The sequence below is a fragment of the Lottia gigantea genome, assembly GCF_000327385.1.
Source record: "Lottia gigantea unplaced genomic scaffold LOTGIsca_18, whole genome shotgun sequence".
Lineage (NCBI taxonomy): Eukaryota > Metazoa > Mollusca > Gastropoda > Lottiidae > Lottia > Lottia gigantea.
In genome coordinates this window covers 1826703-1852985 of record NW_008708301.1, presented here as the reverse complement: position 1 = coordinate 1852985, position 26283 = coordinate 1826703, and the positions used below count along the sequence as shown (strand labels likewise).

Here is a 26283-nt window from a genome sequence, read left to right as displayed (position 1 = left end):
CAAATGGAGATGGAGAACAAGAATTCAAACGAAATTGACAAGCAAAAGGCAGATGAAGAAGAAAGACGCCATTTCATGAAAGTTTTGAATGGTTTTAAGTGCTACAGAAACAGTGCTTTACAAAGGGTCAAGCGCGCAGAGCGATATTTTGATGAAATTCCAGAACGGCATAGAAACATGATACCGTATTTTAAAGACCACTTAGCAACGATTCGAACATGTATTGACCATAATTCTCAGGTGGTGGAAGTACTGATCAAAGATGCTAACTATATGTTTGAAAATTCCTGCCAAGACATTGAAGATGAGAACAATTTGAAGGGAACAGTTCCGAGCATGCAAGATGTTGATCGTGTAAAAACGACACTTAAACAGTTTGTTAGAGACTGGAGCGCTGCTGGTGAAAAAGAACGAAAAGCATGCTATGAACCAGTGCTTCAAGAAATCGAAAGTTTGTATCGATCTGATGTTTGCAACCCTTCCGAAATCAACATATTAGTGCCAGGTTCGGGTCTGGGTCGTCTTGCCTATGAAATTGCTAGCCGTGGATATGTTTGTCAGGGCAATGAATGGAGTCTCTACATGCTTATAGCATCCCATTTTGTTTTGAATAAATGCTGTAATAAGAACAGCTTCACGATCTATCCCTGGATTCACGAGTGGACAAATAACAAGAGCCATGATCATCAGACAGCACCGGTTACCTTTCCAGATGTTTGTCCATCGGAAGGACCTCCTCTGAAGAATTTCTCAATGGCTGCAGGAGATTTTCTGGAAGTATACACAGATAAAGAAGTATTTGATTGTGTGGCATCAGTTTTCTTTATTGATACAGCTCATAACATCATTGCTTATATTGAAAAGATTTATCACATACTTAAACCAGGCGGTTATTGGATCAATTTGGGTCCATTATTGTATCATTTTGCAGACAGTGCCGTGGAAAGTTCGATAGAGTTGAGTTATGAGGAAGTGAAACAAGTTGTTATAGATTTCGGTTTTATCTTAAAAAAAGAGCAAACTGAAATGAGGACGACATATATTCAGAATCCTAATTCAATGATTCGTTATGAATATGACAGTGTATTTTTTGTCTTTCAAAAAGCTGAACAACCTTCTTAATAGTAATAATAAAACATTCCTCTATGATCAAGATATTGCTTCCAAATTAAGTAAATGAGTCTATGACCTCTGAAAACTGATTACAATATATTGCTATTTTTACTTCAAAATATATTTTAATAGTTTTCAAGTTTAAAATGTTGTCTCCAAATTATGTTTGCAATTGAAAATCTTTGCAGGTTTTAGCTAGAAAAGGTTTTTGATTGTTATACTAATCTGTATGTTATCGGATTGTTGAGTTACAAGAGATTTACTCATTGTAACATTGTTATCTTTAAACATGATGCAAGTTAATTATCAGCACTGACATGTGCTCTTTTGTCAGAGATGATCAATTCTGCAAGGGTACTGGTACATGTTTTTTTTCTTGATAGAAAATGCTTATGCAGTACTTAATGTCGCTTTGTGACTTGTTAGTTAACCTCAGCTTCCTTCAGAAAATCCAGATCACAGTGGTTATTTGGTATTTTGATAACTAAGTATCAAAAATGTATTGGGTTATATAAAATGCTTCAATGATTCCTTTGATATGCTCACAACCTTAGTGCCTTTGTTCTGACTCTAGCTGACAGATATCTGTCAGACATGTAGATGTAAACTCCATTTATCAGACGATATCTAGAATCTTATTAAAAGTTTATTAATGTTATTGGATTATATTACAATAAAGATTATGAAATCTGAATAGTTTTCTGTTACATCATGGTCAATGCTTAGTAAAAACCTCATTGAAATGAAAGACATTACTGTGGACTGTATTAATACAAACGATTACTTCCCTTTAAACGGTGTTTCTTCTGATGTGGGCATAGAGTTATATAATAGAAATATATATAACTCTATAGATGTGGGGATGACTTTCTACTTTGATATGCTTATTGCCAAATAGGACTTGTGTATCGGATTTATGACTTTTCGCATATTCCAATGGTTCTATCTCGCTTCATTTCATGCCGACTTTTTCTGTAGCAATCCTTCTAAAAAAATTAACATACATGTACACAAGTAGCCTAAGAATGGAATCTAGTGAAAAAATGTTGCCTATACACTCGTCAGTTACATTTTACTTTTGATCGAACTGGATGAGTTAAAATTTTTGTAATTGGAGAAAAGTCTCGACCGTTTTGTTTGTAGATGTCTATTTAATGTGATATAAACATTTAACTGTAAAGACAAGAATAAGGATATTTGTCTCCTAATATGGTCCGGTGTTAATGTTAAGGTTGATTTCCACATCGATCTTAAACTGCTGTTTAACATTGACAGTTAAGTCCAAGACAAATAGGCCTACGATAGAAGGCAAACAATTTGATTAAAATACCAGTCTGGATAATTGATTTCAATTTTTATGGGATACATCCCCGCCATTTGCACCACTTGCATCGCCACCTTCTGATTAAATGGGGGTAACAACTGCAAAAGTTCAGATTCAAAATGCTGCTGCTCTGTGGAGCCTTCTTAAGATCGTCTGAGAGGGCTCTCTTAAGAAAATGGTTGAAAAATAAAATTGATTTGGCGCATTCTGGCACACATAGTTTAGGGCAAAAATTCAATTGGTTTGAATAAATTGGTACAAATCATTTTTCCACGGGGAAAATGCATTATAATGACTACTTAATCGAAAAGACAACCACAATAAAGTAACCCTGTTCCGGGTTGACTAGGCTCAAATTTCAATATTTTTTAATATTTTTAGCTATAGTAATGTGTAATTTTTTGGAGAAAACTGTTGGCAATAGTAAACACTCTTCAAACGAAACGCTTGAATGTGCCTTTAGGTATTTGTCCGTTTGATGTGGAAACCGGCTCCAAGAGGGAATATTTCTCGCCCCCTCCCCTAGTGATGTCGCCATAGATCCTAGTGAGTGAGTGTAGTCGCCGTGTAGACCCCCTTTTCCTCGTTAACTCACACCTAAAATGGTTGAAAGGCTGGATACCTGTCTACAGGACTAATTCAATCTAACTCAGTCTAGCCTGAACGTCTATTTCTTACCCCATACTGGCCGCTATAAACTCCAATATACACATACCTCGCTTTACGGCTACACCGACTCTCCGACAGTTCAACTTTAATGTCCGGTTGGTGGAGACTACTTCTTAAATCGGAACTTATCAAAAGGACAACTCGGATTGTTTGAATTCTTTTTAAAATGATCTAAAAAAATATGCTTAAAATGTGTTCTGCGAATGATAAAAGTTAAAGCTTTGGAATTAATTTTCCGACAACTGAACGGAATTGCCATATAACCGCCTGTGAATAAGTCCATGATTTGTATAAGCTTTGTGATATATGCAGGTATATTCTCCGTAATTACCACTAATATAAACATCTGAATTATTGACACGACGGTGCATGTTAACCTCAACATACTTCTTGGAGCCTATTACCCAACAATTCATTCTCAATAACGTTACCATTAGCCCGTTAACGTTTATAACGTTTAGTGAAACGTCCAATATCTTTCAAGTACAAACCAAACGTTTTGTGTGACGCCGACCATATCCGCCTCTTTAAGGCCAAATCCCAGACTGTTATCAGAGATTATTAGTACCACTTCGTGATTTACCCACATCATTATTCAATAATTGGCTAATATTCTCTATTGGCGGCAACATCAAAAGAATAAGGCAAAAATTCGTGGACTAAGAGGTGCTAATTTATGCCGTATTTACCCAGGGGTGCCATTATCAAATAGGAGCGGCTACGTCAATCTTAAATTAGTTGAAATAATATTGACGAATATCTGCTCGGGTTAAAATGATAGAATATGGTGAAGATTGAACTATTAAGACAGGTATGTGATTGTTATATTTTTCTATACCTAGCTATTCATTGGTACCAATACTGAATTCAACAATTTGTACACAAACCCATTTTTACTGACTTTATTGGGATAACTTATACTTATTGTGGAGTTTTCTTTCTTACTTCCGCGTCAAAACATGCCTGGGACAAAGTTAATTTAGTCCCGGTAAACCCACACTGTTCGCCAATATTTGATTCAATTCTCGAGGAACCGGAATATGTTCTGAAAAGTGATAAGTGAGTTATTGTAGCGAATATTCAAAAACTATATCATATTTAGTGATTTCAATTTAGAAAAGTTATCAGCACGATCTGCTCTTGAATAAGAATTTACGTTCGGTTAATTATCACAAACTATTCAAGATTGTTCTCCATTCTTTGAAATAATGTAAGTTGCTAATTTCGAATACCATCACATCCTACAAACTACTGTGATCATCCGGTTAATAAGGGAGTTGGACAGGAATGTCTTTTATGACCAACTTTATTGGCTATTTACAACCACGACCGGTCAATATAAATAATAAAACAGAAATCATGAAAAACAAAATGATCTTGGCCAAATTTGATTTTCGTACATGCTCCCGAACCTTAGTATAAACGAGTAAGATAAACAATAACATCAAAGTTGCAGTTTTATACGTTCATACACCAAATATGGTCGTATATTGCCGTCATCCATGTGCGTTTGTCTATTAAATCTTTTGAAATTACAACATTCATCCTATACAGAAATATATAGGAATGCATGAATATTGATGATATCTCTAAAAACATCGGTTTCGATAAAAAAAAAGATTAGGAAACAATTCCCATGACCAGCCAAATGAGCTTGAGTATTTGATAGGGACCACACGAGATGAGATTTTTATGAAACTATGTAGAATAATATTCACCCGTTGATTATGATAATTCATGCATATCAATTATATGTTGTATATCCATTTGATTTTTTATTTATTGCTTTTCACTTGACAATAGAGCGTTTTTGGATTATGATTTAGCTCTGAATATTCCTACATTCTTAAATTGATAATACTGGGACGTGTTTTTGTTTGGTGATGCATTATTCAATTACCTGATGAATTGTGAATTTCATGCTCTCTCTATATTTAAAATCCCATCTTGTAATGTCATGAAGCCCCAATGTCTCGTTTGAATTTTGGCTTCGGCTGACCCCAAAAACATTAAAAATGTCGGGCAGATGCACTCACTCACGCCATCCAAACCCAAATTATATATTATACAGGTTTGGTAAAATTAAATTGTGAATACTGAACTTGCTATATAGCTGAATATAGCTAAACAAGTATAATACTTTTATCTTTATCTATAACAATGATATTCTATGGCCGCCTTACAGTAATTATGTATCAATTATACAGTCGGCCTTGTAACTCACAATACCAGACAAAGTGGATAATTTCATATCATTAAAGTTTTCAACGGTAAATTTAGGGGCCGTATAACTGCACTTTGCTACTTGAAAAGATAAATAAATTTCTGTCTACATGCATATTCAAGTCTCTTTATGAAGACAATTTATATAAACATTTATAAAACATCTTGAAGAGTAAATCGTCTGTGATAAAATAATTGTAGTCTCTTCATAAGCGAACAGACGACATTTACACCATTTTTGAAGTATTCCTGAAATCATCCCCCATCAATACCCCCCCCCCCCCCCCAACCAAAAAAAAACAAAATGATTTTTTAGTGCGAAATTTTGTTTCCCATTATGAACACTGATTCATACATGATGCAGACTTCGATGATGTGAAATAAAACAGATATACTAAGGTATTGGGAAAATTAATAGGTGAACATGAGATTAGAACGTTATTCTGAAAAAGGTGTGCGCCAATGACCTTTCATTTACCTTATAAGATTCTTGGTTGACCACAGTTGATTTTTCTCGAATTTCCAGTTGCGTATGATAGGACCTCACCGTAGCGAATATCTAGCCTTTGGTCTTTGAAGATGTGATATTCTGAACCATTCAAGGTATTAAATACTCCAGCATTTGGCGTCTTCTGACAGTTTTCGCATTATTGAACTATAAGTATTTCCTTTTAATTTAAAACAATGCCATGCTCAAATATAACTTTCAAGCAAATTGTTCTGTACTTCCAGCAAAAATGGATAATTTGATCTCGATTTCCCAGTCTTGTAGACTGTATATTATATCTAAGTGACTGATTAGAGGAAAATGTACCTTTAAAGAGATAATTGATAGGTGTGAAAAACGATGGTTATTATTCACATCATTTAATCATAAAAATAAACACTCATTCAAATACCTTCTTAATTCTATCATTTTGGCAGTAGATCCAGACACCATTTCACTCTTATCCAGTCTTTTCACTATAGCATGAGATGTAATATAATCGTCTTGGCATGCTCGTCTACAAAACGTCGGACATTTCGGCGCGAAAAGCGGCGTCAGTAAAGAAATGGCGTTCAGAATTGAGTGTTTTCCAATCTATTAAAGTTTATTTCGACGATTTTAGGGCCAACTTGTATACATTGTCTGACTCAATATCGTGTTTTTCACGTGTTTTATCGAAAATAACATAAAAGTTTTTCGCTTGTTGAAGTCTAGTCAGGATTTTTTCACCATGTTATAAATTAGGATATTTTTTGACCGAAGAATGTGATTGGATTTAAAGTAGCGGACCACGAATAATGTAAAACAATTAAAATGCAGTTAGTCCTAATGTGAATTCCTTCTACACAGTCGCCGCGAGTAAAAACGTTAATGCATTTTACAAATCGTTTTATATGTTTATAATAGCTTGCGCCTACCCTACCTTTTAGGCTACAGGCGCGAGTCAAGGACAGAATGTAAAGACGCAATTGAAATTTCATGGTTTAAAGTAAAACTGTAGGCAATTAACCAACCCAGTTAATTTTGTCCAGTTTAACTCACTAGAAAAAATTTGAGAGAAATTTAATGTGAATGGTTTTGATCTGGCGATATCTATATATTTACATTATATAACTTTTTATTTAAAAAAACGCAATTAGACAGTCCTTTGTGGTCCGTGCTACCTTGATAGAAAAGTGGAAAATCGAACTCGAACTCGATAACTTTTCTACATTCTACATGATAGATTTACCTAGGTGTGTCTTTCAGCCCGAACGGATTGCTTTTCTGAAAACCAAGAAATAATTCGGCAAACTCTTGCCACGTATATATACATCTGTGAAATCCAGGGTGTGTCATGGCTTTTGTATTCCAATCGCTAACTGTCCATGTAGCAGTGTTCGGTAGTTTACTGGCGTTTGATACGTTAATTAGAGATTAGGGTGGTTGAAAGGTAACAAATTACTATCCAAATTAGAATTAGGTCTCAGCAAAGTGGCGGAGCAAAAGGGGGAGCTAGAATCGCATAACTAGGTTAGAAAAACGGACAATCTCAGATATTTCGCCGACACACACCCCCCCCCCCCCCCCCCCTTCCCTCATCGGACGTAAACCTGGCTCCGCCACTGTTTCAGAATGATGGAAGGAATGATATCTGGTTCGACTACGAACACATAAACTTATGCATTATACGATAGTATCTTGCTTATCGTAGGTTTTAGTAAGAATTGTCAGCCATCAAGAGATCCAGAAAAAATGTTTTAATGTTGGGTGGTTTTGGTTCACCTATTCCAATCAGACAGAACCCGTGCCAATTTCAGTTCTTTTTAACGATAACGTCTATCGGCTGCCACATTACCTTTAATCTTAGAGTCAAATCAGAACGTTAATATTCACATGAAATGACCGGATCTCCATCAAAAAATTGGTAATCATAAACTTGTCAAGGAGAATGGATGTTTTTTTTGTGGGAAAACAATGGTTTAACTGTTGTGAGTTTTAGACAAGAGATTTTAAAAACCACAGGATGTTTCAAATTTGAATGGACATGAGATACATTTTATGATAAATCATTATTTAAATCTCGTATAAGCAGACGGCTAATTTCAAGATGGCGACTGAAGTCGGACAAGATGGCTATCTTCTTAACTACATGATGGTAAGAAAGCTCCAACTAATTTCATGATAATAGAAAGATAGGATCATTTAATCAGACAAGAATAAAAGTCATCGTCTGTCAAAATTATGAAAATGGCTGCCATGGTTGACATGGTAACGATAATATGAGAAAAGGTAGTTTTTGACAGTAGAAGAATGCCTCGGTGACTTGAAGTTGAGTTGATGTTGACTTGTAATGGATATAATAACAATAGATAGCATCTTTAACTTCTCTTTAGAACATCTTCACGTTACACGCACGCGACTCCCAGACGACACTGATTAGTAGGTAATCTTGACGATGTATGGCGGCCGGTCGGTCGGTTGGTCGGTCGACTTCGAGGGAGGGTAATAACAATACTTAAATAAATAACATCACAAGTTAAGATTTAGATATACGGAGTTGGACACAAACTTAGGAATCAAATAGTTTATTCTGCAGTTGTTAAGCGTACGAAAATATGTTTTTTCCATTGTGTCTATATACCTCTAGTATAATAGTATACAGTTAATTATTGACTCGTTAATATCTCTTCTCAATTTATTTAATACAAAGAAAAATACCTGGATATGCTAAGGATGGCAGAGTAAAGCAGTGTTGTGGAAAGTTATTTTTCATAGATTAGGAAATGTGGATTGTATGTTATCAGTAGAATCGAAGATTATAGTCGCCTTACAGTGTGCAACTTTATATGTTTATATTCACATAGCGACTACCCGTCTCACAAATATTTTTTGAATGTTGTACGTTCATAAATTGATGAATTCGAATATTTCAACAAAATTAAATTCTGCTAAGGACGATTTCTGTTAGGCATTCTGAAGTATTTTTAAGAGTTTAAGTGTTAACATATTATCCAAAGAGAAAGGAAGTATTTCGAGCCAAAGAATTATCTGTAATCTTTAAAAATTATTAATTATGGTGGATTGAATTTGGATGTGTTGGATACAACGGTAGGTATTTTTAGTATTAAATTTTACAACAAAGTATTCTTCTAGAAAAGTCAGTCCAAGATTCTGCAATATTAGTAGCTTCTAAATCACCAATGTTTGGCAACATATAACGGAATTAAACAGAGAAATTGATCGGGAATTGTCTGAAAAGAATTCCAAACTGTGGTGAAGCGAACAGATCATATTCATGTGTTTTAAGTCATTTAAAACCACTTGTCAATATCTTAAGATTAAATGTAGAATCCGTTTGCTTAGATTCTTGATATCAGATAGCGAAATTAAGCAACTCTAGAAGTAAATGGTAGAATCCGAAAGTGACAGAAATCAGTGGTGGAGCCATAGGGGGTGGGGTGGGGGCAGAGGGGGCCCCGAGAGCTTTAGAAATTCGGGCAATCTTAGATATTTCGCCCCCTCTCTCCCTCGGACGTAAACCTGACTCCGCCACTGCCTGAAACAGCCACATTTGTGTAATAAGTTTAGCAAGGTTGAATGTTCTGTCCGTGTCCTTTTGATTATTTGTAAATGAATTCAATTCTGGTGATATTTGTAATTTTGCTTCCACAAGAACATTAGGTAACATGATGTAAGAACGTTTGTAATGTAAAGTGCACCGAGTCAGGAACATAAATTTACAACTTATTACCAATTAATATCTTTCGTAAAAAAATTGTCCAGATAATAACCACCATGTACGTCCACGTGAACTTCGGAAGCTCAAGGCTAAAGCGTGGAAAGGGTGGGGGCTGGGGGCCTCCAAGCAACATATTTTCTGTTGAACTAGACAGTAATGTATTCCAGGGCTTTCACGCCAATATAAGGTAATAATCTTTGATGTGATAAGACAAGGGTGACTGTTTTGGCCATGTCTTTTTAAATATAATATGCCTGGATCTGGAAATACACAATATTTGATATGTTGATCGATACACACGGAGGCCTCAGGTGTTGTTGAAGGATAAGAGAGTGTTCATTAAGTACAATACCGTTCTGACCGTCATCTACAAAAATGCATAATTTATGTTCTCGAAATGCTGGTGTTACTATTTATCTTACAAGGAATACCAATTCTTATTCTATACTCTTAAATTTTATTTTACCATATGTTCAGATTTCCAGAATAACTGCGCAATATTTATTTTCATTTTCCTTTTTATTACGGATATTGTAACGTAATCAAACCGAGAGTAACGTAATTACTATTATGCAATTCTAATGATGTACATGTACAATATTTAACCTAAAATCGCGTGTCATGGGAGATGAGATGTTTTATTTTAATTTTGAGCCAAAAAGGTACCAAATATCAGGACGTAGGTTTGAGAAACTTCACTCCAGTTGATCTTCTATATGAAATACATATCAAAAGTATTCTAAAAATTAAAAATGGTTTGATATCGTTAATATGGCGTTTACATGTACGCTGGAAACAGAAAGTGTAGGAAAGTGAAAATGCCTGGAGAAATACATGGCTCTTATCAGTCTATATAAAGGAATAAAGGGTCACCTTGATTTTTGTCGACTTGAAACCGGTTAAAGAGAAGTAATGAAATTCTCTTTATTTATACTAACTAAATTCATTAGTTTATTTTACTGCATGTTTTTAATGTGAAGAATCACAGCAGGCATCTCTACCACTGCCAGAATTCTTCCACTTTTTATTTCTTTCATTCAAGTGAGTTATTTGGCACCACAACGACGTGACCGTTAAAGAGAATCGCCACATATATTTTGTGAATAATGTATTGGCCTGTAATTAAAATAATAAGATATATTAAACAATTCAGTCGGAGCTTGTTAAAAATGTTCTAAAAAAACTGCAATACAATATTTTTCAAGTTATGTCAAATCAGCAAACTATCATCAAAATAATGCATATATCTAAGTTATAGTCACCACTATCTTTCCTAGAAAGATAAAATGTATTAACGTCTCCCTGCGTCAAATCGCGGGACAAACCGAAACCTATTTTTTAAATGTAGCATAATTCCATAGAAAGAAATTTTCTTCATCCAATTTCATTAAAATAGAGATAAGTTTCAAGGTTTCGTTTTGGTTATTTATCGTAACGTTTGCACATTGTAAGTCAATGCATGGCTACCATCTGAAGTAGGAAAGCTAGAGTAATTTAGACTAGCAACATGAGTCACAGTGCGCCAAGACTGAATATTGTTCTGTTACTATTTTCAGTATGATGGTGTATTGGTTGGTGTTATTGTTCACAACTTTCTGTTTAACAACATCATTCCATTCTGTAACAGGTAAGATAAGGTCTTATTAAAATCATCATGATAATTTCAGTGTGATTCTGTATAATAATCTATCATCTTATATGGTGGGACATGTATCACCAGCAAAGAGAACCAGATTGCAAAATCTGAAGGTACATTTCGGCCTATGTTAGAGAGTGAACACCTCGGGTTAGCTAGTAAGCGTTCAATTCACTGAGCCAACGCGGCCCCAAGTAAGTCTGACAAGAGGCTTGGTGATTGGTGTTGTTGGTGGAACAGTTTTTCTAGCATCTTATATCATCAGCAACTGAGCTCATCCGTCCAGTTCCACTTACAGATGCATTACGACGCTGCCTTTTCGTATTTGGATATAGCTGTTAATCAAACGTTTTCCTCGTAAGCAATCATATTATCATGACGTTGCTAAAACAGAAAATATATCGAAATATCAAGGTAAATTTATGGATTCGCTGTTTAGAATAAGATGATGGCTAAAACGCAGTAGCACGGCATAGTCGGTACATGTATATGTTTGTATTTAAGTTATAAGGTACTTGTAGAAACCATTAAGACTATATGACAGTTGGAAGTGGTTTATATTGTTAAAAAGATTAGTACAAGATCTCGTCTATTAAACTCTAATCTATTATCATATAGAGTCGGCCGTCTTACCACTTCACTTCTCTATTATAATTTGCTAGTTTAGTTTAGTTTAAAGAGGGGTAGACAGACTCATATCAATTATTACTCGTCGTAAAATGATGAACTGGTGTACTCGGATCGTGACGTAAACTCTGATACATTACGTAATAAAATTATGAAATAAACATAATAGATATGTGGAATATCTGAAATTGATGCCCAATAGATATTTTCAGTTGAGTAGAGATGTGACGTGAGTTGTTCCTTAACAGTAAGCATGAACCATTTTTTTGCGTCGGTTGTTTGAATTTAGGTTGCCAAATGACTTTGAAAACTGCCCTGGCCACCAGCTGTGTACATGACTTTCAATTGAGTTTTGCAGCTCTGAACAAAACAAATAAATAATTCCTACCCTTAGTGCTTTTAATTTAGCCTGACCTTCCTCGGCCTTAGATCTATGATATGTAATATGGTTCATCCAACAATTGACCAGCTCGGGCATCAGAGTCGAATCACGCGGTGCTAGCTCACCAAACAAAACTCCTTTGTTACCCTTCTTGTAATTCAGAAAAGGGTGTTTCACTTCTAAAAGAGTTGTTTTCAGTATTAATCAAACATGGTATGATTTGAAATATTTGAGGTAAAGTGTCTCTCGACCAGGTCCTCTCCCTAATTACCGTTACCCCGTATAGTCAAATAATTTCAACAGCAAAATCAACAGTTTAATGTAAGCTTCTGTTTAGGTAAATGAACAGGTTGAATCAGGGTTGGGTATTAAACATTTTTATCTTCTTAATGGATTACGGTTGAACATGACCAAACATTCTTCTGGTTAAAATATTGAGAAATATTTAGACATTAAAGGGGTACAATCGTCTGAAAGTTCCTTCACTAAGAGTTTGTTTTAATGAACGTCAAACGTCAAACGTCAAACGTAATGTTGTGTACATCAGTATTTAACTACCTCACTGTAAAGTTGACTGCTCTTGTTTATGTTTTGAATCGGACCCGAATGTACACAGACAGCTTGACAATAATTCATAAACATTTTATCTTCTGTGATTTCTTCAGGGTCGAAGACGTGTTTTCTGGACAACCGGAAGTATGAAATTGGTGATTCATGGCATCCAGTACTCGAACCGTTTGGTCGTATGCCTTGTATCAACTGTACTTGTAATCAGGTGAGGACTAAATTCAACAAACAGAATCCATGAAAACTAAGATTTTAAATAACTCTTATAGGCTGGACAAGTTCTTATGTAACTTAACAAATTAGTGATAATGTTACCACCATTATCAACCAGAATATCGTTATGCTTAACATGTTGTGTTTCTGATTCGTACAGGATTGACAAATCATTATGTCAACCGACCAACCAAATGTCTGTCTGTGTAATTTTTCAGGATGGTGAGGTAAAGTGTGTCAGTGAGAAATGTCCACGGCCAAAATGTCAAGTACCCGTACATCGACCGGGCAAATGCTGCCCAATCTGCATAGGTACATGTTTTGAAATATATTTGCACTATTCCACAAGAATCACTGTCTGCATCACATTTAGCATGCTTTTATCTTTATCATTAAGAATTTCTTGAATCCAAACATTGTCGTTTAATGTATCTTGTTTAAGTACATGTACACTTAAACCAGTGGTTTCGACCAGGTTGTTCATAAATATTATTAATATTATAGTTTAACATATCTAAAGTTTTAGATATTTTTCACGATTTAAAATAAATCTATTCCATCAAATAATTCAAACTACTTGCATGCATGTATTGACAGCTTCATTCTTATCTGTTATTATGAACATGTTTCAACCAGTTCTCTTTTATTAATTACTGACTTAATTACACCTACTATTGTCTGTGTATTGTTGATAAATCTAGAACTGTAGGTAGTTAGATCTAAACTTATCAAGAATATTTTCTTTCTAACTTATTTTAACATCATTCCTTGTACATCGCACTTGTTTGAATGTTGCTTTCTTTTCATATTTTTCTCACCAAACTAATCTCGTGACCTAACAAACCGAAAGTAAAGTTGCAAAAGAGTCATGCCGTTGCCCATGAAGAAAACCAATTGAGCCCCAGCCTACCTATCGAAAACTCAATATTAAGCCACGCCCAAAACACTCACTAACCCTTGCACCACAACCCTAAACCCAAGAAAACTAACTATTGAGCTTCTCAATTAAAGGAACAATTGCGCCATTTTTGATCACACTTAGGTCTCAGAAACGGGATATTTTTTTAGCCAAGTCAATCAGTAATATTGGCCACAGCTCACCTTGAAAATTTGTGCCTTCAAATACATGTGTGTCTAGAATTATCCGCGTTTGAAAGTTAAAATGACGAATCATCCTTTTATGAGACACTGCCTACATATATAGAAAAGACATCTATAGACTTAAATGACGACGTCCATGAAAAGTAGCCATTGGACTACTACCTTCATCAATGAATAGTTACCATGAAACTTAACCCTTAATCCATGAAACGTTACCATTAAATAATTGCACCCTATAACTACAATTGAACAATTAAAATTAACAATTCGAACTTTAACCCACAAGAACCCACTATCAAGCCAAGCCCAAACATGAACCTCACACCAAACCATGCCTTAAACCACCAAGAACACATTTGAGTGATAACCATTTGAATAGTCGAAAAGGTGCCACAAACTTTAACATTAACCTGTATATGAAAACTAACCATTGAGCCAACACTAACCAGTTAACCTTAACAGCTTGTTAGTTTGTGTTTGTTGTTTTGTGTTCTGCATGTTATTGTTTAGACTATACCAACCTTCCTCCTACAGACCACGTGACGGAAGTTGATCCCACTGATGAACCGCTACCAGGTTGTGTATTTAATGGTGCCAAATATGCTGACAGTGATGTGTTTCCGTCCAATAAAACCGGTCTGAAACCAACTCGCAATGACCAGTGTGTCATGTGTGTCTGTTCAGTAAGTAACATGTTTAATCTACCACATTGGTTTTAAAGTGCCTCTATTTATTACCTGGGTGAAAGTATGGATTCCCAAAAGAGGATTTTTTTAGTCTGCCATTGTCAAACCCGGGTTTTCACGAATTTAGCAAAAATAATAGACCCTCCGAAAGGGAATGGCATTATTCTCATATACGACACCCGCAACAGTATTGCATTACTTTATGGGTTTATCACTTGTTTTGTAGATGGGTCATGTTCTGTGTCATCTCAAAACGTGTTTGCCTGTAAAATGTATGAAGTTAATCACCACAGATGATGATTGTTGTCCACGATGTGCTGGTATGACCCAACTAGGTAAGGATGGACACCTTTGACATCTATGTAATTGTACGTCATTCAATTACTTTTTTCTCATTAAGACCACAGACAATGAGTTAAAATTAGCGTCCTCACCCATCCATGTCCGGATATTTCCCTTATCCTTTAGTCATTGTAGCAAATAGTGAAAGAACCATTTCCTTCTCCCAAACTGTCAGCTTACTCTGATGTATAATTTCCAGATGATGTAATGGAGTATGATGATGATCCAGATGCTGTTTTATCAGATGGTGCTGTGAAAAATAAAACACGTGATGGTAAGTTACCTCTTGCATGAAATATCATTATATAGTTCGATCTCTCAATCAATTCTTTATGCCTTTCCATCTAGTCAAACTTTATCTTAGCTAATAAAAGTTTCTGGTTTGGTTTGTAATTCGCCATTAAAGTTCTCCTAGAGTATCTTGATATCTTTTATGTAGCTTTATGTAAACATACAAATAACGACCTGGATGCCAGACTGTCTATATCAATTGCGATTTTAACATACCCGTTTTCGAAAATTATATAACCAGATTCTCGACCAACTGAAGTAAGGCTGGAAAGTATGCATGTATGTATATGCTTGTTGAGGTGTTCGATTACATGTGCCGAGCAACAGTACAATGATTATCCACGAATTGGATGCTCAAGGAATATTAAATGACCCTTAATTTTAATTAAACTTTGAGCTTATATATTATACAGGTTGTAAAGCGATGGGATATAAAGAAAATGGTACTTCATGGCATCCAGTTGTTGGTATATTTGGTGAAATGAAATGTATCACTTGTCGCTGTTTAACGGTGAATATTTTCAGCATTGTAGTTTCTCTGACACAATCTCTAAAGTCTGGATATCTGTTGATTTCGACAAATAAACTTTACTGTTCTGATTAAGAAATTATCAATAAAGGTCTGAAAAATTAAGATGAAAAATAAATTGGTTAAATTGGTAACTTTTTCTTTTTAAAGAAAACATCTTATATTGACCCAGAACCGCATTTTATTATGTATGTTTATTATGTGAATTCAGTGGTGAAAATTCATAGAGCGGTATCGCTAAAGGTTGTCTTGAATGTTGATATTTAAGAATGGAAAAACAGAGTGTAGACGGGAGACGTGTCCTCCAGATAGTTCGCTTCCCTGTAAAAGACCCAGACAGGATCCAGGAGTTTGTTGTAAATCCTGTCCGGACAAGAGGCGGAATAAGAAAAATAAAAATGGTAAAAAAGGGAGACGGAAGAAAAAGAAGAAGAATGGAGGAAATAATAAGAAACGGAAGAAGAAAACAGGTAGGATACTAGAGTTTTGATTCTTTTCGCGCATTCAATCTGTTCTATGTTTGAATATGCTTGCATCAAAATGTGTATAGAAATGTGCTCTTGTTTAAGGGGAGACAAATACAAAAATTAATACAGTTATTGCTCGTAGAAATTCTTAATTGGCTTTTCAGAAATCCTAGCCAATAATATATTTAATGCCATTTTTCTCTATTCCTATGCATATTTCATTATTTTGATTTGTTTTAGATCGAGATAAAAGAGGAAAACCTGATGAAGTAGCAGGAATTGGCCAATCAGGCCCGCCATGTTTACCAAAGAAAACTGACAGATTTGTCTACTACAGTGAGGAGAAAACAAGAATCATTCTCGCCTTTAAAATGATGAAGGAGAAAAGGGTCGAGGTGACCACTTGGACTGTAAATAAAGGTAAATAATGAAACAGCCCTTTGGGAATTACAGAGCCCTGTGTATCATCCATAATTTGGCAACAGCTTTTCTGGATTGTGCATTCTTGAGAAAATCTTTACCAAATACACCCGCCGCTTCAAACAATGTGATGTGCATGGCTGGTAGTTATATCTACGTTTCGCGTCTAATATCAACAACATATGCTGTATTTATCCAAGTTTATTAAAAAAGAATTGTTTATAGGTCGACTGCCAGAAAGTATAAGTGAAGTTTTAGGGTTTATAGATTTCAACAGTAAATATCGACTCCTACAAATAAAAGGTGCTACTAATGAACGTAAGTAGACAATCTGAATGATTTGAATGTGTATTGAACTCTTCTTTGAATACACATAACCGACTGGGATTCATCAATGACGCAGGGTTGCTGACGCATCTTGTTCCCCTGCATTACGCCAACAAAAATATGACCTTAAGCTTCGCTTACCCATGAATGTTTTAAGATACACATCAGATAAATATTACAAAATATTGCATTGTATCTCTATTTAATTATTGTTGTATGTAGAATAATCATATTTATTCCAGGACGTTATAAGAAAACGGAGAAAAAAATAAAAAGAAAACTGTCGCGATGTAAAACAAGATGTCGGAAGAAAGTTGTTATTAATATTGTAAATAGAATGAAACTTAAACCTGTGAAATATAGTGCTAAATGTTCGTATAAATTATGAAAATATATTGATGTGGTCTGACTTGATTACATATTATTATCCCCCTTTATGTGACGAAGTGCAAATTTATTTTGTGCTAAATTGAATTTAGTGCTAATTGAATATATTTGATGTGGTCTGACAATTATTATTGTAGTTGTCAATATCCCCCTTTAACACGTGCTAAAAACGTGTCCCATATTCATCAAATTATTGATTTGCTTTGATGCTGTCCCTTTAATGCCGCTCATTTCATTTAATTGCTGATATGATGTGACAATTATCAGCACATCAAGCGAGGCCTTCACTTGTGAATCCTTGGAAAAAATGACACCGTCCACTATGTTAATTAAACAAGTTTAAAAGATGCATGTTAGAAGGAGATGAGTGGCTATGTGACATAGGCGCGCTTTGGAGGGTCTAATTAAATATTTGTTTGGACTGCACTATGTATTATATAAGTTATATAACGCGTAATATATATTATCTATTATATGGTGTTATTATTCCGCTTTATTTATAACCAGTATGATAATGAATAGATAGTGAATATCAACTACTAGCTGTTGATATTGTACAAGAAGATATCGCCTAAATGATCGTCTGATCTCTTATAGCAATATTTTGATAAATGTCAGATAGATAGCTGCATCTGTGTTTTGTCAACAAAGTGAAAAAGAGACTGACAGTTTTGTAATGATAAGAACATCAAGCTTATGAATCTTATACCTATTAGAACTGCATTTTTCGACCACTAAAGGTGTTTGAATCCAATAATGTCGGTATATAGGCCTTAGTGGAATTGAGATCAATTTATGTCATACATCGTTCACGCCAAGCTCTCAAGTAGTGATTGTGTCTGATTGGTTTTGGCGTTGACTGGTGTAGCTTGTGAGAAGGACAAACCCATTTATCCAATATATCGGATTTAAATAAATCACTAAATTTGTGAACACATTAAGCATTAACATAGCTAATATTATTCAACAGACGTAATTAATAAGAACCCTGCAGTTTATAAACCAAAAAAGTTTCAGAAATTGAAATAACTAGAGTTACATTTCAACGATCAGTTTTGAATTCAGTTATGCGCTGATAATTTGTATAGAATTTTTAATGAAGTATTAAGATTATATATATATATCTATATATATATCGCACTTTTGATGAGTTCATGCTGGTGTGAAATCTTCCTAATATTCCGTTCCTTGCCTTTATTCTTCAAACTATCATTGACACTCTATCTTTTCATCACCATCCATTTGACCAACCGTACCTTAGTCTCAGGATTCTTTTAAGCTAAGCCTTCATTTGTAATGTTCACAGCTCATCGTCAAAATTGTCTTTTCTGAAGACTATTACATAACGTCCAAAATCAACCCCCGAAAATGGCAAACCAAGGCCTTGAAGTGCAGATGACGTACCTTAGTCAACACACAACACTAAGATCCCGTGGAACCTGATCTTTTGGACCCTTTGTACACCACTCTCTAGATTTAGAAGCCTGGTTAACCAAACGCACTGTGCAAGAGATGCATAAGTGGACCAATTTTGGGGGCCTACACATAAAATGTTTATCATGCATTACATCATATAAAACAATGACCTTTTAAGTAGAAAATATAGTATTTACAAACATTCTGATGTGTACAATGACATTATACTTTTTTATAGTGTAGATAAATTCACATCGTTACTTTAGTGACAGTAGTGAGCTAGGTATTAGACTTGGTGTAAACAGACATTCATTGTTTTTAATATAAATATTCTCATGGAATTTGTACAATATTAGCATATGGATTGAAATGTCCACCATCTGCCGTATCACATTTGCAACTTAGTATATTTATAATAACATATAATAACATCAATATGAGACAACCCATCACTAAAACGGCTAGTACGGATCTTCAGATATTTCAACCGATCATAAAAGAATGTCGCATTTCTAGGCACCTCTCACATTAATATCTTATCATACACTTATGATACACTAAAGATATCTATGTTAGATACTCTCTTAGAAATGCTCAATCTATAAGCTGAATGAACTTGAGTATTTTCAAATCTTTCTAAACATTAATTTTGATACTCAATGATCTTTTACTGTTGTGAATACACTCACCGGACTCAAGTGCCTAATAAGGCAGACAATGCTCAATTACCTTTTGGGGTTTTAATGTTATGCAGATTAAGATTTCAAATCATATCATTGATATACATATTATGTACAGCGAATTAAACACCAGCGTTATTGGAGCACCCCTTGTCATTCATCATTGAGTGATGTCAAAACTAATCTGAATCTTTCATACAGTCACTTTAAACGTCATGGTATATATAATAACCTTGTAGGAAAACTTTGTGTATGCTCAATTTTGTGCGTTTTAGGTTGACACAATGTTTGTGACTTTTGTTGTCTATTTCATACCTCGACTTTGAACTACATTAAAGTGTGGAAGTGACTTTCCCTGTATATTATCAAGTTTTTTTTGTTTTGGCAGACAGATCTCTAAGCTCTATTCGTTAATTATTGACATTATTTGATTTGGCTTGGGATACGGTGCATATTTTTTGTCAGCCTTATTCTCCCAGCTTCTTTGATTCCGGATGCGCCTTTTTCATACAGCGAGTTTACGCCTCAATACATAAGAAAAATGTCATCTTAAACCGCCATACGAAGATTATCACAAACGCGATTGCTTCATACAGTTACTTAAAACCTCCATGTATTGAGAGAAACTTGTGTAGATGGTTAGGACCTACACCACTTGGTGTGTTAAAGCAGGTAATATGAACAGTGAAAGCAATTTGGATTTAGCCAGCAGGTTGAAATGGATTATATTCGGATTATTGTGGCATTCTTCTCTAGCTTATAACTGTAAGTACCTGAATATTTTGTGGCATCTGACTGTTAGGTAAATTTTGTCTGAATGGTTCTTGGTACCTTCACAATAATCAACACATAAAAAGTACTTCCAAATATTCCGATTTTCACTAAAATTGTTAATGATCTATATAGTGGTAAATTAATCAAAATTTTCTACAACCATTAAGTGGTAAATATATTGAAATTGCTTATAACCCATATTGTGGTAGATATGGGAAATGTACTCACAGCCTATATGAGTCTATCATGGTAAAATTGGGATCATGTTCTCAATATTGCGGCAAATATGATGACATAACGCATATTATGGTGCATATTGTAAAATTGTCCATAATACATGGTAAAGTAACTATGGTAAATTTCTCACAACACAGAGGATGTAAATTTGGAAAATTTATTTCAATTAATCATAACCCATATTGAGGTATACATGTACATGGGAAATATTCTCATAACAAATATTTTGGTTAATACAATGCTTGCCATGTAAAAAGTTTATTGTGATAAAAAAGTAAGACAGTATCATAAAATGTTAGCCAGGTGACATATAACAAAAATACAATGCAAATAACCACTGAGTAATTTATAAATTCATTCATATTTCAATAACATCTTATTGTGATTATGACCAACACGAGCAGGCTGACCCACACAGCCCGGAACACAATGTACATAATGTACGTGTGTCTCAGACAATACAATCCAAACCACAATAGGTAAAGTTATTTTATTAAAACAATCCATTGCGTGTTACTCCATCTCACCAAGGTATTACATTTTAATATTTAGTTAAGATTATGATAAAAGACTACAAGTATTTTAATACTTTAATAAACAAAAGGTTCGCATTGATAATCCTAAGACTTTTTCAAATTCCATAAACACCTAAACTTATTTTAGTATCTATAGTAGTTAAAGTTTTTTGCTCTTCAAACGCCAAATTACAAAACAAAACTTAGACAAAATATGGCGTCTTGATTTATGCCGTATATGCGGCTAGGGTTAGGGTTAGCGTTCTTTCAGTTTTTGAAATAAGGAAGGCTTACCATTGGTTAAACATATCCATATATAAGGACAACAAAAAGCCTTTCACTCATAAAAGAATCATTAAGAAAAGTAGAAAAGGGGACGTAAAACTGAACATTAATGAATTTGTAAAAGATAATGTTAAGTTAATGATGTGAAGGTGTCAGCATTTTACAAACCCATTTTAATTAATTCGGTTGCAGTATCATCTATTCAAAGAGAATAACAACATTAAAATTTGACCTTAATATGAAAGTATATACCTAATAACCTTTTAAGTAAAGAACTGCGAAACAATTCTTTATTATTATTAAAACGTCTTGGAGATTGGGCAGTATATAACAAAGATACAATGTACTCACGATTAGATTATTATCATTAGACTCTTTATCACGGAATCTTTAGAAAATTTACAAACAAGGAAATAAAAGTTAGTGTGTATTATTTATAGAATTAAACATAGCGTTAATACTTCTCACAAAAATATGTTAAATATCCTTATAAACAATAAAATTTTCATCGATTCGCCAACTCCAGACACAAATTTAAAGAAATACCTTTATATATGAGCTACGAATACCAATACCAGTGTATGTGTCATACTTGAGGCAATCCCCTTATGATGCAGAACGAGATCATGCTCATCAGTCATACAGGAGGGAATTCCTGGTTAGATTGGGGGAACGAATAGGTCATGCGAAAGTAAAAAAGTAAAAACAGGTCATTAGAGGAAATTTTAAAGTAAAATCATATTAAAAGGTCATATTAGAAGCAATTCTTAACTATTAACATATTTTCTTATGTAAAATAAGGTTACGCTACAGGAACTCTTGGCTATGCTGGACGAATTCATTGTAAAATCAGGTCATGTTGAAGAAAATCCTGTTGGTAAATAGGATACTTGAGAAAATATTCAGTTCATGACAATGGAAATCATGGAATAAATCACGGAGTAAAATCAGGTCAAGCTCGAAAAACTTCCTTAGTAAATTCAGATCATGCTGAAGGAGATCATGTTGTAAAATTTGGAAAATCGAGTGGAAATCTTTGATTCATGGCAGATGAAATCCTACTGTCAAAATCAAAATAATGTCGGATCATATAGGAGAATTTTCTATTATAAACACAGGCAATGCCGAGGTTAATCCTGCTGTAAAATGAGGCCATAATAGAGGAAGCCCTACAAAGGATATGCTGCTGTAAAATCAAGAAATTCTCTATGAAAATGAAAGTGAAGACCAATTCGTGTTGGAAGAAACCATGTCGAAGACTCGGGATATGCTGGAGACTGTACTGTCTTAGAATCAAGTCATTATTTGAACAGTACTGAGGACAAACCAAACAGGTCCTGTATATAACGATATAATAGTTCATTTTTTCACAATTTTGTTTCAGTTCCATCGTATACAAACCATCCGTGTAAACGAGAATGTCAGGACGATACAGTACCAATGAAATGTCACTATCATTTTACCCTCGAGTACTACTATACGCTTAGTAAAGCATGCTATAACTGTCCATTCAATGTAACAGATTGTAGTCGACAACATTGTATCACGGCTGATGGCATCTCCAGACCTGTACTCGTGGCCAATAGAATGTTACCGGGACCCGGAATACATGTAAGTATCACAATTGAAGCGACAAAAATGGAAACTTACAAAGTAATGTGGTGGGTGTAGCTCACTTATGCTTACAGTTCCAGAACACCCAATTACACATTATGGTTGTGATTTTTAAATCAGTTTTGAGAGCTTGTGATCCTAATCCTGTTATTACCTTTACATCACAGGTGTGTCTGGGTGATATCATAATAGTAAAAGTGACCAATAAACTGGCCGGAGCTGAAGGAACTACAATACACTGGCATGGTGTTATACAGCACGGATCGCAGTTTATGGATGGTGTTCCTATGGTTACTCAATGTCCTATAGCTTCACATACCTCATTTACATACAGGTAAGGGTTGTCGTGCATGCTAAATATCACTTGCTTATAAATGTTCGTCCAACGAACATGTAGTGCCAAGGTCAATTTGTCACCACGGAGGATATATATTGACATTCTTCTTTTTTTCCTTTGAAATCGAAGCATTAATATTAAAATAGGATGATTAATACAATTAAAGAATATTCTCCTTATTTCTTAAGATATGAAACAAAACAAGCAGGTACCATGTTTTGGCATGCTCATTCTGGTGTCCAGAGATCAGATGGGATATTCGGAGCATTGGTGATACGAGAACGACCGTCCAAAGAACCGCACTACCACCGTTACGACTACGATCTTCCAGAACATACAATAATCGTCAACGATTGGTTAGAGGAATTGACCATTCAGAAGTTCGCTGCTCATCACCATGATGACGGTGACAACAAACCACGATCAGTTCTAATAAACGGTACGCATACCTTGGATTATTTGCAATGATTTCTTAATTACCCTCATGAAGGCATTTCACGGCAAACCATACGAATTTGCTAAAAAATAAGTACATCATTTCTCTGCAATAATTGCACAATCGAATCAAAATTGCCAAAATTCCATAGTCATTCTTTTGAAGGTTTGTTCTAGTCCGGTTATTTCGTCAACATTGAGTTTGAAAGTAACAGGACCAACTCTATAATTCCAGGGAAAGGTATTTTAGAAACTTTTAGAGATCATATAACAGGGAAAGAATTCACGACGCCACCAGAAATATTTTATGTGGAACAGAGCAAGAGATACCGCTTCCGGGTCGCTAGTAATGGCGTGCTGAACTGTCCGCTACAAATTTCTATCCAGGACCACCAGTTGCTGATGATAGCGTCAGATAGTTATCCATTTCAACCAGTTATCGTCAACTCATTCAATATATTTGCTGGAGAACGGTATGATTTCGTGGTGCTGACAGATCGAGTAGTGGATAATTATTTTATACACGTTCGTGGATTGGCAGATTGTGGTTCTCAGTTTAAACAAGCCAAGCAACACGCTGTGTTAAAATACCGAGGTGCTCAGGATATCTCGTTTGGTCCTCATAGACCTGATTATGATGCTGGGAGACGAGAAGGTGTGGTGAGTAGTTTATATTTCATTTTCATTTTACAGAATTACATCCAACGAAGTACATGTATAGAATGAAGACCGAGGACGAGTTTAGAGACGGGTTTTCGCATTTCTGTTTCGAGGGTTCTTGATAAATCATCCAACATATATATGTCAAGAGAGTAACTGCAAAGAATTGAGAAGATTGACCTGGAATAGTTAAGATAGTTTTTTCAACATTTTCAACTCATTACAAAGATTTTATTTAATTTCAGCGTCTTAACCCTTGGAATCGTCGAGCATCACCAACTCGAGTTTCTCTAACAAGTTTATATTCCTTGGTAGAAGATGATGATGCTTTGAAATGGAAGCCTGATAAGAAGTTCTACATCGCTATGGACTTCAACGTAATCGATAACAAGAATTTTCATCATCCACTCTTCTACTCCATTTTTGATGTGGTGAAACAGAAAAAGTTGTTGTCGCCTCAGATGAATCACATCTCAACAATTTTCCCGCCTTCACCCCCTCTTGGACAATGGATGGACCTGGACGAGTCTATTTTCTGTAACAATGAAACTTTAAGAGTGAACTGTTCACTGGAATATTGTCAGTGTGTTCATAGAATACAGGTGGAGCTTGGCGATGTAGTTGAATTGGTAATGGTGGATGAAGGTGTTCCATTCAATGCCAATCATCCCATGCATTTACATGGACATGCATTCCGGGTGGTAGCAATGGATAGGGTAGGTATTTTGTGGGCTTAAATATCCGACATTGGTTAGTAAAAAGGAGGGTATACAAATATATATATATATATATATAGACTTTTTTCGACAATCGAATGTAGATTAATTGGTCACAAGGTAAATTGGTCTTATTCCATTATTATGGTATCTTGCATAAGACCAGATTAATCTACTTCTTGAGACCAGTTTACCTGTGATCATATTTCCAACAACCAAACAGTTTCTATCTTTTGGAAGTGCTGTTTTCTAAATTTAGATGAAATATGCATGCTAATAGAATAGTTAAACACATCTATCTATGTTTCAGCTGGGTAATATGACATCAGTAGACTACGTGCGCCATCTGGATAATCAAGGATTGATTGAACGGAAGTTACACGGTGCTATAAAGAAAGACAGTGTCACAGTTCCAGACGGAGGATATACTGTCCTTAGATTTCATGCAGATAATCCAGGATTCTGGTTGTTTCATTGCCATGTGGAATTTCATATTGAAATCGGCATGGGTCTTATAATTCAAGTAGGGCATACAAATCAAATGCCACGCCCACCTAATAATTTCCCGCGATGTGGTGATTTCGATGGTGGAGACTTCGAAACCGGACGTACTTTAAGGGCGAGTAACCCCGCAGCCACGGATCCGTCATGGTCGTGGAGAAGTATGTTTCAACAGAATTGGCCAACAGCAGCTAGTTCGAAAGCAGTATTTCAAAACAAAGAAACATTAAACATTGAGTTAAACAGAAATAAAATAGTCGCAAGTAACGATAACTCTGCAAGAAGTCAAACCGGAAGTAGGGGATTCAACGTTATTCCAGTCTGTGTTTATTATGAACTAGTACTTTTATTGACAATTATCAAATGCGCGTGTTGGATATGACCTCTTAATGTAGGTTTTAAGCAAACACTTTCTATGTTTATATTTTAATTATCATATTATATGGGTTTTAATGAGAGCAATAAACCACGTCTACCTCTTTTAAATACCAGGAATTATCTTCATTCTTTTTCTCCGAATTGCTTGCCAAGGACTTCATAGTTATTTACCCAAAATCAATGAATTGTTGTGTGTATGTACCCTGATTGATAAACTGATACA

The 26283-nt window shown here is 35.0% G+C and overlaps 3 protein-coding genes across 3 annotated transcripts; all 3 read left to right on the top strand.

The window, feature by feature from the left end:
- Positions 1-3: 3 nt before the first annotated feature.
- Positions 4-1122, top strand: LOTGIDRAFT_158828 (hypothetical protein; the record flags this gene model as incomplete). Its single annotated transcript, XM_009052255.1, has 1 exon — positions 4-1122. The coding sequence occupies one exon, from the start codon at positions 4-6 to the stop codon at positions 1120-1122; it is 1119 nt and encodes a 372-aa protein (XP_009050503.1).
- A 6783-nt stretch (positions 1123-7905) lies between these two features.
- On the top strand, positions 7906-17984 carry LOTGIDRAFT_231226 (hypothetical protein; the record flags this gene model as incomplete). The annotated part of the gene is made up of 15 exons (XM_009052254.1): positions 7906-7953; positions 11094-11164; positions 11205-11286; positions 11509-11587; positions 12848-12957; positions 13181-13274; positions 14598-14746; positions 14976-15084; positions 15291-15365; positions 15796-15893; positions 16180-16381; positions 16619-16798; positions 17024-17116; positions 17368-17765; positions 17803-17984. 14 exons carry the CDS (start codon positions 7906-7908, stop codon positions 17511-17513), a joined length of 1536 nt encoding a protein of 511 aa, XP_009050502.1. The 3' UTR covers positions 17514-17765; positions 17803-17984.
- A 2301-nt stretch (positions 17985-20285) lies between these two features.
- On the top strand, positions 20286-26064 carry LOTGIDRAFT_158826 (hypothetical protein; the record flags this gene model as incomplete). Its single annotated transcript, XM_009052253.1, has 7 exons — positions 20286-20373; positions 22804-23030; positions 23201-23367; positions 23559-23809; positions 24041-24465; positions 24711-25181; positions 25492-26064. 7 exons carry the CDS (start codon positions 20286-20288, stop codon positions 26062-26064), a joined length of 2202 nt encoding a protein of 733 aa, XP_009050501.1.
- Between the last annotated feature and the right edge of the window lie 219 nt (positions 26065-26283).